General features: G+C 42.3%; 1 protein-coding gene and 1 long non-coding RNA gene across 2 annotated transcripts; one reads left to right on the top strand and one right to left on the bottom strand.

Annotated features, from left to right (window-relative positions):
* Positions 1-252: 252 nt before the first annotated feature.
* On the bottom strand, positions 253-2114 carry LOC134423313 (uncharacterized). Its single transcript, XR_010029056.1, has 2 exons — positions 2014-2114; positions 253-1203 (listed from the first exon to the last, which is right to left on the bottom strand). It is a non-coding gene; the product is annotated as an uncharacterized LOC134423313 (long non-coding RNA).
* On the top strand, positions 1984-15298 carry TM2D1 (TM2 domain containing 1). The gene is made up of 6 exons (XM_063166235.1): positions 1984-2259; positions 3525-3594; positions 6072-6180; positions 10517-10608; positions 13154-13227; positions 14423-15298. The coding sequence occupies exons 1-6, from the start codon at positions 2137-2139 to the stop codon at positions 14531-14533; spliced, it is 579 nt and encodes a 192-aa protein (XP_063022305.1). The 5' UTR covers positions 1984-2136; the 3' UTR covers positions 14534-15298.
* The last annotated feature ends 752 nt before the right edge of the window (positions 15299-16050 follow it).

Here is a 16050-nt window from a genome sequence, read left to right as displayed (position 1 = left end):
AATAGGAAAACTCGGATGGAGTAAAGGGATTCCCCCACAGCACCCCAAAGCACACACACAACGTCACTGTGGCTTCCAAGACACAGAACACTGTCCAGGATGGCAATAGAAACAAAATTCTCCTCCTGCTAGTCACAAAATAGTGAGCAGGCACCATTTTAGTTGAAATTAACTGTGTGAACTCTGTGTGCTTTCTGAAACCTGTACATTAGTCTGCTGACTTACTAAAATTATATATACACACATAAAATGGTCAGTTGATAAATAGAATTTTTATTGTGCTACACAGTTTCATGAGCCCTTCTGGTGACCTTACACGGCCCCGTTGGTTGAACGGGGTAACAGGAGGTTTGGAAATCAATTTCAGGTTGATTTCCCCTGTTCTGGCACGCGTTTGGTCTCACTGAGCAGCGTTTTGCTAAGAACACACCACTCCATCCCCCTTCCGAAGGATCCTGAGCGCTCAGCTGCCCGGCCCCAACTCTCACTTTTAATTAATGTGGCGCTCGTGAGAAGTGACAATTTCCCTGACAGTGATGAACAGCGAGCGGTGTATTTATCCACGCGAGGGACGCGCCGCAGACAGAAGAGCCGGGCACTTTTCCCATCAGTGCACCTCTGTCTCCATCTCTGAGCGCTGAGTTCATCCCGGAGCGCGCTCCGGCCCTGCCCTTTTGCTGCCCGTCGCTGAGAGGAGTATCAATTTTCATTTGCATGCTTTGCCCGCTGAACTCCGGGCTGCCAATTCAGTTTATGCGAAATCTCCCCAAAAGCTGTTAGATGGCAATATTTCACATCGCTGGCTGAGCTCTTTGTCAGCCATCCACACCTTTTAAATCCGCGCTTCCATGGATTCCTGGACTTATCTGGTAACCTTCTTTGGTACTGACAGGCTCCAGACAAGTCACCACACACCAAAATAATGCCCAGAAAATACAAAAGACTTCCAGAAAGGATGTTCTCCTCAGTACTATTTCAGAGTTGCTTTTCCAGCTTTTTAGGTTCGGTTTTCCAGCTTTTAGTCCCCTACTTGTTTTTCAGGAAACACTTCTTGAGCAGATGTAAACTTGGGACAGTGGTGTTGCCTTTCCTGGGTGTGTTTAATCCAAAGGACCTCTCAATCTCCTGTAAACACTCCAGGATCCCTTAGCAGTTCATAAGTGGAAAACTGATGCCTTCAAACACCAGAGAAACCTGAAATAACTACAGTAGAAAAACAATTAATAACCGTCACGTTAGTGAGAATAGGGGAAGGTTTGTAATCACCACAAAATACGTTGTGAAGAGCAAATGCTGATGAAAAGCTTGCCTGCTCCAGGAATTCAGTATTTATTTAAAAATTGAAATACAGAGCATTTTTAACAATGCAGTTTTATGTGAAAACAGGTTAAGATTTTCAATTTATTTCTTTAATCTGACTGCAGTGGGTGTGCTGGACACAGTGTCAGCACACCAGGCCCACCTGGATGACAGGGGATGCATCAGTCTGGGTTAACCAGGTTTGGCAGGTCAGACCTTTAACATCTGCTGGGCTTTTTCAACACATTATTCAAGTTCTCAGCAAACTCCAGCCACCAGCAGGGACACCCAGAGGTGCGATTTTGCCGGGTGGGCCAATGCTATAGCGTGGGTGTTTGGAAGAGCGGGGAGGGTTCACCTCACCCGGCCCCGCCGCTCGGTTCAGGGCGAGTCCTGCCCGCGGCGCCAGCACCCGGAGCGGCCCCAGCCCCGCTGCAGGAGCCGCCTCAGGGCTCCCCACGGCTCCCCTCAGTCCCGGGGCCCTCCCACCCGACATTTTTAGTGCGGGCAAGCGCGGGGCTGTGCCGGAGGCGGGTGGGCGCGGCCATCTTTATTCGGGGCGCGACCCCGCCCGTCCCAGCGCCGGGCCCTGCCAGCGCCATCTTGAGTGAGGGCGCGCTCTGCCCTCAGTGCGGCCTCGCCCGCCATATTTAATGAGGTCACCCTCCACCACTCAAAAAAACCCTTAAGGTCCCCAAAAAGCGTAACCCGTACCCTCCGCAAGCCACGAACATCTCGGGATTCCCTCTGTTTCTCCCCGCAGCCATCGCGGGCTCTCCCCGCGGCAGGGCCGCTCCGCTCCTCCCCGGGTCAGCTGACGGCGGCGGCGGTCCCGTCATGGCCGCCCGGAGCGGCGCGGCTGAGGCGCTGGTCCTGCTTCTCCTCTGCTTCGCAGCCCTGGAGGGAGCAGCGGGCTCGGAGCCGCCGCCTAAGTGCGAGGAGCTGCGGCTGGGGCAATATCCTGAGCGGGGCCGGGGTCGGATCGGGGGTGGTTGTTGTGGCGGGGGGCCCGGTGTGAGTGGGGCAGCGCTTGTGCGGAGGGGAAGGGGCGGTGGGGACCGTGAGGGGCCGGACAGGGCCGGGGGGTCGGGGAGAGCTCAGGGTGGGAGCCCCGAGGGGGTCTCGGCTGGCAGGAGCGGGACAGGGCTCCTCAGGGTGCGGGAATTGAGGACACGGCCTCAAGCTGCGCCAGGTATTGTTCAGGTTGGACATCAGGGGGAATTTATTCGCAAAAAGGTGATTAGGCATTGGGAAGGGCTGCCCAGGGGTGTGGAGGTGTCCAAAGAACGACTGACTGTGGCACTCAGTGCTCTTATCTGGGTGACAAGGAGGGCAGCAGTCACAGGTTGGACTCGATGGTCTCAGAGGGCTTTTCCAACCTAATTAATTTTGTGATTTCTGGTGGTACTGTATGTGCCCCAGTGCGTGCTTGAGGTGCCCTTCAAAGAGGTTGCCATGGGATGAGAGAGCCCGCTCTGCCACCTTACTTATTATTTGCAGGAGCGAGACGTGGAGACTTTGCCTTTTTTTTTCACCATTTTTTTTCAGGAAATAATGTGTTTCTGTGCCCTGCACAGCTCCGAGGAGCAGGAGGTGCGAGGCTCCTGGCTCTCCAAGGCACCTCTTGCCCTCCCCAGAACATGTTGGTTGATGGCAGCTGACATTTTTTGATGATCAAAAGTGTCAGGAAAGCAAATCTTGGAAAAGCTTGCTTCACCTCCTGCTTTACTTGGCTGTGGGAGTTGAGACCTCTGGAAGTCAGTTCCTTCTCAGTTTGTTCCTGCACCAAATTCCTGGCGTTTCAGATGCTCATTTTTACGCGTTCGTTGAATTTTGCGTGTTCCCGTATATTAAATTTCCTCAACCAAATGCCTCAATTTCAAGGCACTGTGGTATTTAAATAAGGGAACAGGACCAGATGAGGCGTGTGCTACCTTGCTGCCTCCAAATACAGAGGCTGTGACTGATAAATATTGTAGTTCCTTTAGGTAGTGCTGACTGCAGCACTAATTAAACGTGGGGCTTATGCGATATATTGGTGTATTAAATTGGATTAGCAGATTTGCTGCATGGTAATGTGCTGCTCCTCTTTTGGGGGATGGGTAGGCACCAACATCAAGGTGCATCTTAAATCCTGGGGGTTTAAAGAGGGTGGAATAAATTACTGTTAAACCTGTTGTAGTGTTTTGATATGAAAACTGTTTTCCTCAATTACCTGAACATATATGTGTGATGAGCCTAAAATAGACAATAGCACACAAGAACCAATGAATTGCACAAATCACACAGCATATGGTAAGGATTTCTAACTTATATATTGATTAACTACGTTTTTTTTCAAGGAAGTGTTCAATTTACTCATTTGTGTATCTACTTGATGAGCTTTCTAAAAGATGGGATTAGTAATATCATTAGTCTGAAAGCCCAAAACACTTGTGTGGATTGGGTGCTTTACTAAACAGGAATAAATACTCTGTCTGTGATTGGTACTTTTGTAAGTGAAGTTTCTGGTAAATCTCTTCAATGTATGTTACACCCTTTAGGCTCTGTCCTGCACCACTGTGATTAAAACAAACCATTCCTGTCATACTGATTTTGCATAGAATTATTAAAAGAATTGACATGTGACAGAACAGCCTTCAAAATCTTCTAATTTTTAAGGGTTTTTTTCTTAAGGCAACATTCTGCCTTCCATCATCACCAGGTTTTGGTGCATGAGGCTCTATTTTGAGAGCACATTTATTTATTTATGTTCAGTTCTGACATACTTCAGAGCACAACAGAAAAATTCATAACTTGATTACTTATTTTCCTACCTGTGCTTAACTTTGATGTTCCCAGGCATTGAAATAAATGGTCTGTGTTTGATGGCACAGCAAGTTCTCTTTATGTGCACCCCTGATTTAAACTCATGGAATTACAGAATGGTTTGGGTTGGAAGGGACCTTAAACCTCACCCAGTGCCACCCCTGCCATGGCAGGGACACCTCCCACTGTCCCAGGGTGCTCCAAGCCCTGTCCAGCCTGGCCTGGGACACTTCCAAGGATGGGGAGCCCTCAAAATTCATCTGTGTTCATATTTGCTTCCTATAAGTGCTGAATGACTTTCTTCTGGGACAGTGAAGGTTTTCCAAATAATTTCAGACACTGGATGGAATTACTTTGCACAATGGATCCTTTAAATAAAGTTTTTTCAGTTCTTTCCATCACTTTTACATTGTGTCCCTGACTATAAATGGGCAGTCAGAGACCAGAAAAAATACTGCACAGTTTGAGATTGATCATAACTGAAGATTATCAGTTGTTAAACTAATTACCATGTGATTGTATTTAATACACTGCACTTTTCAACAGGAGATAAGCTTCAGAGTAGAACAAGTGGCTGAATTAACACTGTTTCTTTGTGCAGCATTTTTGCACTCACACACCAGTTTTTAGATTGTCCTCACAGTATCTGAATTGCTTATTTTCAGTATTACCTAAGTAATCAAAAGTTAATTTCTAGTTCATACTTGAAACCCTACAATTTCTGATCACTTTCTGTGATCCCTCACTCAGACAAACAGGGGTTTAATTCAAAGCAGCAAAGTGGTGTCATTGAGTAGAAGGTTTGGAGTCTTTGGAGTGACACTGAGAAGAGAACAGTGGCCTTTCCTGTATCAATGTATCTTAACTGTGCTGGGTTTATTCTAACAATGGAAAAAACTTCCTTGCCTAATTTACTTCACCAAAAATAATATTTATTTTTGTAATTGCCTTGGATTAGGCACATTGATCAGTAGCATCATGGAATGATTTGGATTGGAATGGACTTTAAAGATCTTCTCATTTCATCCCCTGCCATGGGCAGGGACAACTTGCACTATCCCAGGCTGCTCCAAGCCCTGTTTAACCTGGCCCTGGACACTTCCAGGGATGGGGTGTAAAATCCATGTAAGATTTTATAGCAGTTAAGTCCACACATAACTCAAATCTTACTTTATTTTTTGGCCCTATGCAATATGGATAGGCATTAATAAAATCCATCTCTTGCCTGTGTGCATTACTGGAAAATCTGGAAGGAATGTTAAACCTGGCTTGCAGTTTTGTTGGAATTAACCAACAGGACTCACAGGTACTGAAAGCTGATAGAAAGTGGGTAAAGGACAGATATTTGTTCCTTTAAAACAGCAGACTACAGCACTGGGGAGTGACTGATATTCTGGTGGTACATTGCAAACTTTAGCAGGTGTGACTTTCTGCTGTGATTTCCACTTTGGTTCCCCTAAGAGTCAAGAAAAATGGAATAATTTGGGTAGAAAGACCCTTGAGGAAGTTGCATAGTCCAACCTCCTGCTCCAAGCAGTGTTGGCACTGAATTCCAACCAGGTTGCTCAGGGCTTTGTGCAGTCAGACCTTGCAAACCTCCAAGGATGGTGATGGCATGACTTCTCTGGGCTACTGGTTCCAATATTTGACTGTTCTCATGATGAAAATCTTCTCTGTGAGTCAGCTTCAGATTTCTCATTGACTCATATTGAAGCCAGAGTGGAAATTACAACAGCATTGGGGCAGCAATTAGGTTTGTATATATTGCTTAAAATGTAGCAAAGAAAAACTACACGTTAGTGGTAGGACTGGCTTAAAAAATATTTTAAACAAGTAATTGTGTGTGAACTGTGCTTTGTATCAAGACTTGCACAGTAGAACTTAGTTTGTTTCACTTGTGTGTAGTCAGAAAACTGCTCTGAGTGTCAGTTACTGCTTAATATCAAATCATTTTCTGTCCTCAGTTCAATGTCTGCCAGCACCAAACATTACTTGCAGAGATCACCTTGGCATAGAGAAAGTCTTTACAGGACGCGAAGTTGGATTTTACAAGCCCATCGAGTGTCGCAATGTGTGAGTACTCTTTGGATCTGAAAAACTCAAGTTTGTCCAAAATTGTATGCTCTGTTGGCAGGAGGAAAATAGAAGCAAGACAGAACCATGCACATTTTGCCCAGTAGTTAATCCTCTAATAAACACTACAAGGATGCAACACGGGGTCATGGCAAGGGTTGGTTTGGGAGGGATCTTAAAGCCTATCTCATTCTGTCCCCCTGCCATGGCCAGGACACCTCCAGGTTGCTCTAAATGTGCATGCTCATATGGAAATCTGTCAGTCTGTCCCTTTTTTGCTGTTGTTTTGTTATGTTGGTGTCTTTGCTTTACCTTATTCTTTTACCTTTACTTTACTTTGTACTTCAGCTTGGCAAAATTTTGCTCCAAATGTTGGGGCCACATTTCACATGTGTTTAAAATCAGCCCAGTTGCTGGAAGGAGCTGCTGGGGACCCCCTCCATCCCCTTCCCTGACAGACCCCAGGACATCAGGGAGCTGCCCTGGCTTGGAGCTGCCTTGGATCAGTTCCCCAGTTTGAGTCACAGAACAGTGGCTTCAAGTGCTGCTGCCAGCGCAGGGATGAGGGTGACTCAAGGATAAAACAGAGAGGACAAAGGAGGGCTGGACAGGGCTGTGCTGCTCAGTGCTACATGCCAGTTTAAAGTGTGCCTGGAGCTGCTGCTGAAGTTCTGTGATGCATGAATTGTAGGGGAGCTTCAGGATCTCTGCACATCCCCCCCCAAATCTATAACAGAAACTGTTTCTATTTTGAAACAACTTTTGTGTTTAATCCAATCCACAGTGCCTGTTTCTGGTGCATGAATGATGGGCCTCCTTTTTGTAAAGCACATAGTGAGTGATGGAGAGCTCTGGCTACCAATAAATGTTCCAACTGGCCAGTGCTAATGATCAGCCAGCACCTGTCCCTGCCATTTGTTTCCTCTTTTTCTGGGATTCACACTGGAACCTTTCTCTTTTGTCCTGCTGGAATCTTTGGGAATTAATACTGGATACCTCCCTATCACTCTGCTGGGCAGATAACTCTGATGTGCTACTTGCTGCTCAGTAATTTGCCTAACTCAGAAGTACAGCTCTGCCTCTTAGTTTCATAAATATTTTCTCTGTATTTAGTCTTCTCAGCAGTCAAAGCTCAGCAAACTGAAGAAAACATATTATTACATCTAATCAGATTTAAATGCCAGCAAAGTAGACGTCAGTCACATTTTTGTCCAGAAACAATTGTGTTTCAGTCCCATCTGTGATGGGGGCTGAGGAGAAGATGAGCTATACTAGTTTAGTGAAATTGCTTCCTCTTTAGATTAGATGGTAATTTCTATGTTTGGAGGTTTTTTGTATACATATATTTTTGGTTTAGTATATTTTCTAGTAACACTTCTTAAGGGTAGCTTTTCTTTACATTTATTTATTAAAATCCAGGTCTGTAGGCAGAGAAATGTCTTCCTTCTTACAGTATTTGTTACTTATCATGACTATTATTTATAATGAATAATCAATGGTTACACTGCTGAAACAACTCGTTGTGACTTTTCCAGTCCCTCAGCTGTTGGTATGAGAGAAAGAGAAAGGAACCCTTTTTGGACTGAAAATTCCAGTAAAATACAACTGTGAACATAGATAGAGTTACACAAGGATGTCCTTCATAATGTCCTAAAACCAGTAAAAAATGGCAGCAAGATTAATATCACCATCCTTCATCTGTACACTTATTTAAAAAGTGGGCCAGTCACTGACAGACCTTTTATGAGGCACTTTAAATGTTACCTAAGTGTTAGAAATATTGTTTTAAGCAGGAATCTCCAGCTCACTATTACAACAATTGCCCTGCCTTTTCTGCAGGGAGGTTTTGGAGGTTTTGGAGGTTTTTCAGCATTTTTCAGCATTTTCAGCATTCAACCTTTTGGAGGTTTTTCAGCATTGTACTGAGTTTTGGTAAAAACTGTAACTGTAGAAATAACTGCACCTCATTTAGCCAGAAAATTAGTGTGAGAAGGCATCTTCCCATGGCAGGATTGTCCCAGCATGGGGACAGCAGGTGAATCTCCATCCCCAGCTTTTGTGAAGGACAAATCAGCATGTTGTCCTTAGCCAAAAGTGTAGTTTAGTTTTGGCTAAGTTCTGGGCTCTGGTTATTTTAGAGCAAGACCAGGAGATGTTCCATGTTTGTGCGAGTGAACGTGTTCAAGTTCAGGTACCGTAGTAATAATTCAAGGGAAAGCTTGTAAGGTTGTTCCAGCAAAGAAGTACTGGGAGTCAAGATTGCTTAGGTTTGGCTTTAATCTGATGTTTTGGAGGTAGATCTTATTTTTTGGCCAAATTCTAGAATCCCCCAGATTGGCATTATCGTATATTTTATTTAATATTGTGCAGGCCCTGATGCTGCAGAGTTGAAATGTCCGTTGTTCAAGTGTTGCCATTCCAGGGAAAGAGGCCGTGGAATGATAAAATTCTCTGTGAAATTCATGTGGTTCAGTGTGGACAGGTCTTTGAGCAGAGCCAAGAGACCCTGGAAGAGCAACCTACAGCAGCACCTGCTCTTGTCAACTGCTGTTTTAACTTGGCAAATGGAAGAAATGCATGCAGAAAAGATAAAGGCTGGATGAGGCTGAGGAGCAAGAGAAAATAAAAAGAGGAACTGACAAGAAATTGCATCTTTTTACCCAATTGTTGAAATTCCTTCAGATGCTCAGGATGTGTCATTTTCCTACTCACTGGTTTACTCTTTGTGCACGTTTTTGTCTGAAGGAGTAAGGCAAAGGAAACAGAGTGGACGCAGCCTTGTTTGTTACAGTGCTCTCGTGCTTCCCCTTCATACTGGATTTCTTCTGCCCGTCAGTTTGATGTTGATGAGGCTGCAGAAACTGTTGTGCTTTCAGAAGCATCTCAGTGCACAGGCAGGGGCTCAGTTTATTGCTAGCTGTGATCAGGAGCAAAATTAAAACGTGTTCCCATTTTTTATGTAACAGCTCTTTTTATGCTTTAGTGTCCTTGGAGGGCTGTTGACACTTTGTAGTTGATAAACAATTTCCAACAGTTTACCTCAAGTTTTAAATAAACCCATTAGTGTTCTTTACAGTGGAAACAAGACAGTTCTAAAGATGATAATTTACGTTACATTGGGTTCCAGGAATGCCCTGTGTGTTCCGTGCTGCTAATAAACACCAAGTAACAAATACTGAGGTAAAAGTCACAGTTTAATCACTTAATGTTGCCATTAGGTTTTAAAGTCAGCAAATTTAGATAATAAGCAAAAAAGGTAGGTCTCTACTTGGCATTGAAAATGCTTAATAAAAGTGCTTGGAGAAAATGCTTAATAAAAGTGCTTGGACTTTTGTCAGCTACTGTCTTTTTGAGACTGTTTTATTCAACTGTCAACCAAGAGTTTAATTTGGGCCTATTAAATAATTGCTGGCACGTAGTGGTGCACGTATCAAAACAGTGAATTACTGAATATTTTTCAGTTCTAATTACATTTGGGTTTGCTGTTCAGGAGCTCGCTGTTGGCCGAGGCAGCAGTTCCAGCATTGAGAGCAATATGTTTTTAGCTCCCTTATTAGTGCAAGGTTCTCCAGCAGGGACTGCACTTACAGGTGGTTTGGTGGCTGCATCGCCCCAGCTGTTGGCAAGAATGGTTCCAATTAGGATAAGTCTGGAAAAGTCTGTTCTATCTGTTTATTTTGTATGACTAACCATGGGAAGCTTAACTTGAGAGCTCCTCTCTACCCCCATGCATCTCTGTGCTGTCAACAGTTCTTTTCATTGTGACTTTGTGCCATTTACAGTGTAATGAGTGAATCCAAGACTTACTCTTTTTTGTTGAATCCTTCCTGCAGCTCCTTCAGCCGGTGGCCATGGTTCATTTCTCCTTCAGATCTCGTGGCAATTACTGTCTCTGCTGACATCTCACCTGCCTGTCCTGTTCCTCTCCATTTGGCTGCGTGTGAGACTAATGCCTGCAGACAGTATTCACACACCTCCTGCCTTCCTGGCCTTGTCTCAGTAGGGCTGCACTGTTAGGAGCTGCTCTGTGGAGCTGGGGATGGATCAGCAACTGAATTATGTCTTGACAAGAAATCATCATTTAGTTTCAGAATAATCTGTATTCTGTAAGAGTACAGTTGAGTTGCAGCAGCTGAGGTTCCTTTATGGAGGATGCCTTCCCAGTTTGAAAGCTTAACATTATCAATTCCGTGGCCGTTAATTGAAGATAAATAACAAGTCTGTTGTTTTTATTTAAAACCAGAGCAGCAGGAAAATGAGTCACTACTTTAACAGTCAAAAGTATGAGTGGATATATTTTACAGTCATTATCTACATTGCTTGTTTCTTTTGGCAGAAATGGATACTCCTACAAAGTGGCAGTGGCTCTGTCCTTATTTCTTGGATGGTTGGGAGCAGATAGATTTTATCTAGGATATCCTGCATTAGGTAAGTTTATTCCTTAATTTTTTCTTTGAGGTAAATCTTATTCTTTTATTCTTACACTTGTATGTGTATACTCTTATTTTGAGTAATGAAGGCTGACAGTCACAGTTTTAATATTTAAAACTAGAATCCTTATTCATGGTCAAGTGAGACAAAGTGCTGCATTATCCTCAGCCTGCTCTTCTGCTGGAGTGCTGACAAATGGAGATGCAGTGTCCAGCAGATAAAATCCTAATAAGCAAATGTGGTTATTGCTACTCAAAGTTTTGTTTTGCATTGATGTTTTATCACAGCATTTTTTGTGAAGCACTGGAGCAGAAGTGGCTTTGCCTCACGTGCCAGCCTTAAATGAGACTTGACTTCACCAAGAAAAGAGTGGACAGATTTTACAGTAAACCTGGTGTTTTGGGAGATGGAATTTATTCTGACAAATGCACACCTTCAAGAAAACTCATGGGATTAATAACAATTCTGCAGAAGCTGGGACTTCTAATAAAACCTCTCTCTGGTTTTCAGGACCTCATTCCCAGGATGATGGTGCCACTGGCTTTTAAGTAATGGAAATACCTTATTATGACAGGACTGCCCTCACAGCCTTGTTTCTGAGCTGGACAAAGGGAGTGAATTTAAGTATAGATAGGATGGAGCAGTGATGTGGAAAAAGCTGTATGTGTTGCTGTCACTTCAGCCAGAAATTTTGAGTTTCTGCCCATTAAATGCCAACTCTTTTAAATGACATTATCTGTCCTTTTCTATGATCTTGATTAACATCCATGTCTTTTATCCCTGGGATTCTATAATTAGCATTTACTTTGTCCATCTGTGTTACAAAAAGATACATTTTTGAAAGCAGTCAATCAGGTGCATTATTTATTTGTACCACTGGATTTGGAGTAATATTTGCAGTAATTATTTCTAATATATTGTGGTAATATAGATTCATAAATCCTTAATTCTTTTGTAGAACTTCTTTATGGCTAATGCTTTAACCCTACTGGATTATACTGTAGCCAGTAGCCAGAGTTAATATTTAAAATTAAACTCTTCCAAAGCCAGATTTTCAATCTTTTGAAAAGCAAATAGGTAAGAGTAGAAAAGAATAAAAATCATCCCACTGGATTCCTTTACAGTGGCTGATTAGGGATTTCTTAGGTCATCTGTGCCTTGGCAAAAAATGGTTAAGAAAGGTTAATGGCACTGAAATCTTTTTTGCAAGTGTAACGAAGACTGTAAATGCTCTTTGGTTTATTTTTTCCCCTTCTCTTTTGTTTAAAGAGCACACAAATACAAACAAGCTATTGAGTATAAAGAAATCAGGAAGGCAACCTCTTCCTCTCCCACACACTGTGAACCAAACCAGGAGTTATTACTGTAGAACAACACTATTTTTTCCCTCTGTACTTTAGAGCAGTTTATTTTCTCAGTGTGATCTGCTTGTAGGGAGGGAAGTGAGGAGGAAGAGAAAAAGCCAACTTTACCCTGCACTCCAGAAATAAATGCCAGGTTCAGAAACAGTTCCTCCATCCATTGCTGAAGTAAAGGTTCCAGGGACAGGGACACCTTCACTGGGTTGGCTTGTGCAGAGCCCCATCCCACCTGGACAATTCCAGGGATCCAGCCACAGCTTCTCTGTGCAGCCCCATACACAGCCCTGGGGGAGAGGAGGTGCTTTAGGCACAAGTTGGAGCTTTGGAGAGAGGGGATTAGCCAAGATCTTCCTCTGAAATAATACTCATAAATAGATAGTTCTCTCTGGATCACATATACATCTATACATATCTATTCTCATGTATACAGTTCTCTCTGGATTACATTCATTGTACAAGAAACTATCAATATTAAAAAAACCCATAAATTTAAGCCAGCTTCTTTTTTCTGAAGGCATTTTCCAAATGAAGTCTGCCTTGCAGGACAATTTCCAATAAAACATTCATCTGTCAGTTGCTGTTCCCACATATTTTCTATTAATCTTTCATTTATTTGTATAAAACCGAACATTTTTTAATACAAGTTAAAAGGAAGTGTTTATATATTTTTAATATATATTCAAAAGAAATTCATATTTCAGCAAAAATGTAAAAATTATACAAAGGATTGTTTTCCAAAGTTGCATGTTCTGAAAATCAAATCAGTATGTGCTGCAACTCATGAGGTGGTAGAAAGTCTCTTTCTATTCAGAAGTAAAATTTTCAGCTCAAATTGGGATTTTTCTGACTGTGCCTCAGTGAAAAGAATATTTCAGTAACCTGATTATCAACTTTTGCTTTTCCTTGTTTAAGAATATTTAGATATTAAAACAAAATGTTAATATTCAAAATCTTTAAAGTGTGTTCAGGATGTAGAAATATGAGTATGTGGTTTGGTTTTTCCCCCTAACAGTTAAAGAAGTTTAATTTTAGGTCTGCTTCTAGATAGATGCAGATATATATATATATATATAAATACACACATTTTGTGAGATGAGGGGAGAGTTTGGATTTGATTGCCACCAGTGATGAAATCCCAGGGATTGCTTAAAGCTACATTAAATTTTACTTTTCTTTTTTAGGTTTGTTAAAGTTCTGCACTGTAGGGTTTTGTGGAATTGGGAGCTTAATTGATTTCATACTTATTTCAATGCAGGTAAGTCATGGCTTTCAAAACAAGATAGAAATCTGTGTTTTTTAAAGCTTTGATTTGATTACTAACACTTTGTTAGCATTAAGAAGCACTGGATATTGAAAAATCAAGGCATTTATTTTGGGTCTGTTTGGAGATTGGTGTTGTAGAATATAGACACAAAATATCAATATATTTGCTGTTGGAATTAAAACTTAGATTAGCCATCTATAAATAGTGACAGTGAATAGCTTGGAAGCCACAGCACCATAAATTCAGGTGGTCAGAAGCTCTTTGTGTGAGGCAGAGTGTTGGACTCAGCATGGGATGTCCTGCTGCTCCCAGAGCCCTCAGGTTCTGTGTTTGCCTGTGCTTTATGCTGATGAAAGGAGACAACATTGCCACTTCCATTTCCCACCTCTCCTGCAAACTCAAGTCCCTCACCAGCAGAGAGCTGTGACTGAGGGATTCACGAGGGTTAAATCCCCAGCTGGGGTGACATCTTGTGACATCATGAAATTGCCAAATTGTTTTATTCAGCAGCGCAGCCATTTAGCATGAATTGCAAATGGGCTGCGATGAGCTCAAAATCCATGGTGGGCATGGGAGTTGTTTCTGTGGGTTTGTAGGAAAATATTTTAAAAGTGTGCACTTTGGATCTGTCTTTTGTGTGCATTCTCAAACTCCTTTCTCTGCTCTGCAATGATCCTGCCTCAGAGCACTTAACAGATCCAGCTGAGAGTATCTTTCATCTCTCCTTGTTGATCTCCCTGGTGGCTCCACATCAATTTAGCACTTCCAGAACAAAAACTCCATGATCTTTCCTCCTCCTCTTCATTCCTTACCTGTTCAGTATTTCAAAGACACTTGTCATCAGCCTAATTCTCTGCTGCCGACCCTCCTTTGTTCAGGAAAAGTGGTTTGGAGCCCACTCATTTGTTAGGCTGGTTTTGTGCCTCAAATCCTGCTCGGATTAGCTGAGTCCCAGTGCCTGCCTGTGTAATTTGGTTGATTAGAAGCCCAGGGGAAATGTTCCTTCTGAGACAGCGCTGGCTAAAACAGTTAAACTGCAGCATAACTTCAAAATAAATCTAGTTTCTGTTTGACTAATTAAGCATGACTAATTTTATGATGGGAAAATTAGCAGTAATTGAGACATTAGCACAAAGTATATATTTCACTTCATATTGAAAAGTCTTGGTTCTTTTTTCTGTTGCAGATCGTTGGCCCCTCTGATGGCTCCAGCTACATCATCGATTATTACGGGGCCAGGCTGACCCGGCTCAGCATCACCAATGCAACCTTCAGGAAAATGCAGACCTACCCCTAACATCCCTGACTCTGGCAGGGAGTGCCACAGACCCAGAGGTGCAGCTGGATTTTACAGCTGGATCCACTGGAATTGCTGAGGATTTGCTGGTCACCCCTCGTCAGAACGGAATATTAATATAAGTGCACGGTGAACAAAGATGACAGAATGTGAAAGTTCCTCGCGTTTACCTCAAAGGTGGAACTTTGGGGCTGCTCTGTTTCTGGGAGCAGAGGCTTTGTTGCTGAGTTACATCATCTGTGAAACGTGCAGACTGTTGCAATTTGCACTGATGTTGTGTCTGTTTCATTAGAGTGTTACAGAGAGCTGCAGAGAGAGTTGTTCATAATAAATACGCAGATATTTATTCCATTGAAATTTATGAGAGTTTTAGCATGGGTAAAATGTGTACACCTGGGGGTCTGTCCATGTGGCAGTTTGGAAGTTAACTTAAATATCCCCAACTACACAAACTGCCTTTTTTTCCCCCCTCCTGTTAAGACCCAAATCTTAGGCTGGTGTAGCCTGTGAAATTGTGATAATTAAAACAATTATTTCTAAATTTTAGTCAAGTTGCAAAATTTGGTCAAGTTCTGATCAACACTAGAAATATGGATGTGTAAAAAATAGAACTGTAGATGACATATCACAAAAAAAGAAGGGTGGATGTTGGGGTGCCCTAAGGTTAGAAAACCAAATAATTATACTGCTTATTTTGATTTTTTTCCTTTCCTCTCTTGCAACCATCCATAGTGAAATAAATATTTTTTTTCTTCTGAAAATAAATTGGTGTGTGTGTGTGTTTTACAGCTACTGAGTGTCCAAAGAGTGAATTCCTCATACTACTAAAGCCCTTAAAAGAGTCAGTTGTGTTTCAGTGCAGTAAATTCAGTATCTTTCAAAGCAGTTTGGCCAAAGTCTTTTGGACAACCAGGATTTCACTGGATGTTCCTTTCAGGAAAAGTATGTACACACATACAGAAAACATGTCAACAAAATCTTCATGCTATTTGACCAATTTTAAGCATTCTCTTCACCTTCTAATGAAAACTACACTAACTGAGGGAGAAAGCCATGCCATAGAAACTTCTGTGTAATTTTTTTTTTTTACAAAAGTTTGGGCCTTTTTTTTTTTTGTTTTTCAGGTGAAACTTTCAACCTGTCATTAATATATCCACTATCCATATTTTTAGGGGAATTCCCAAGAATGAGATTCCTAAGTGGATTTATGAAAGCACAATTTGTGGGGTTTAGGCTCTTTTTAACCCACACTAAGCCCAGTGCCCAGAGAGCTTTGTAAAGAAATCCTGTTTTTAACCCAAATCAGCATAACCTGACATGTCACGTAATGAGAATAAACCACAAGGAATACTTTGTGCTTAACGTTAATTCTTCCCTTCACGCAAGGAAGATGTGGTTTTGGAATCCTTCCTGCCATGCATTTTCCTTGCGGGTTCAAAGAGACAGGAGCACTCTGTCAGCTCCATTCCCTTGCCTGATATTTGTTCTGTCTCCCTTTGCTCCCTCTCTCTCTGAAT

This window comes from Melospiza melodia, chromosome 11 (assembly GCF_035770615.1).
Source record: "Melospiza melodia melodia isolate bMelMel2 chromosome 11, bMelMel2.pri, whole genome shotgun sequence".
Lineage (NCBI taxonomy): Eukaryota > Metazoa > Chordata > Aves > Passeriformes > Passerellidae > Melospiza > Melospiza melodia.
Note: the sequence above shows the minus strand (reverse complement) of the source record. Positions and strands in the feature narration are given on the sequence as shown.

What these genes read in the sequence shown, in the direction of transcription:
- TM2D1 (XM_063166235.1), top strand. Translation starts at nt 2,137, where the DNA reads ATGGCCGCCCGGAGCGGCGCGGCTGAGGCGCTGGTCCTGCTTCTCCTC. An exon ending in CACAAATCACACAGCATATG is followed by an intron (nt 3,595 to 6,071) that starts GTAAGGATTTCT and finishes TTCTGTCCTCAG; the next exon opens with TTCAATGTCTGCCAGCACCA. An exon ending in TCATACTTATTTCAATGCAG is followed by an intron (nt 13,228 to 14,422) that starts GTAAGTCATGGC and finishes TTTCTGTTGCAG; the next exon opens with ATCGTTGGCCCCTCTGATGG.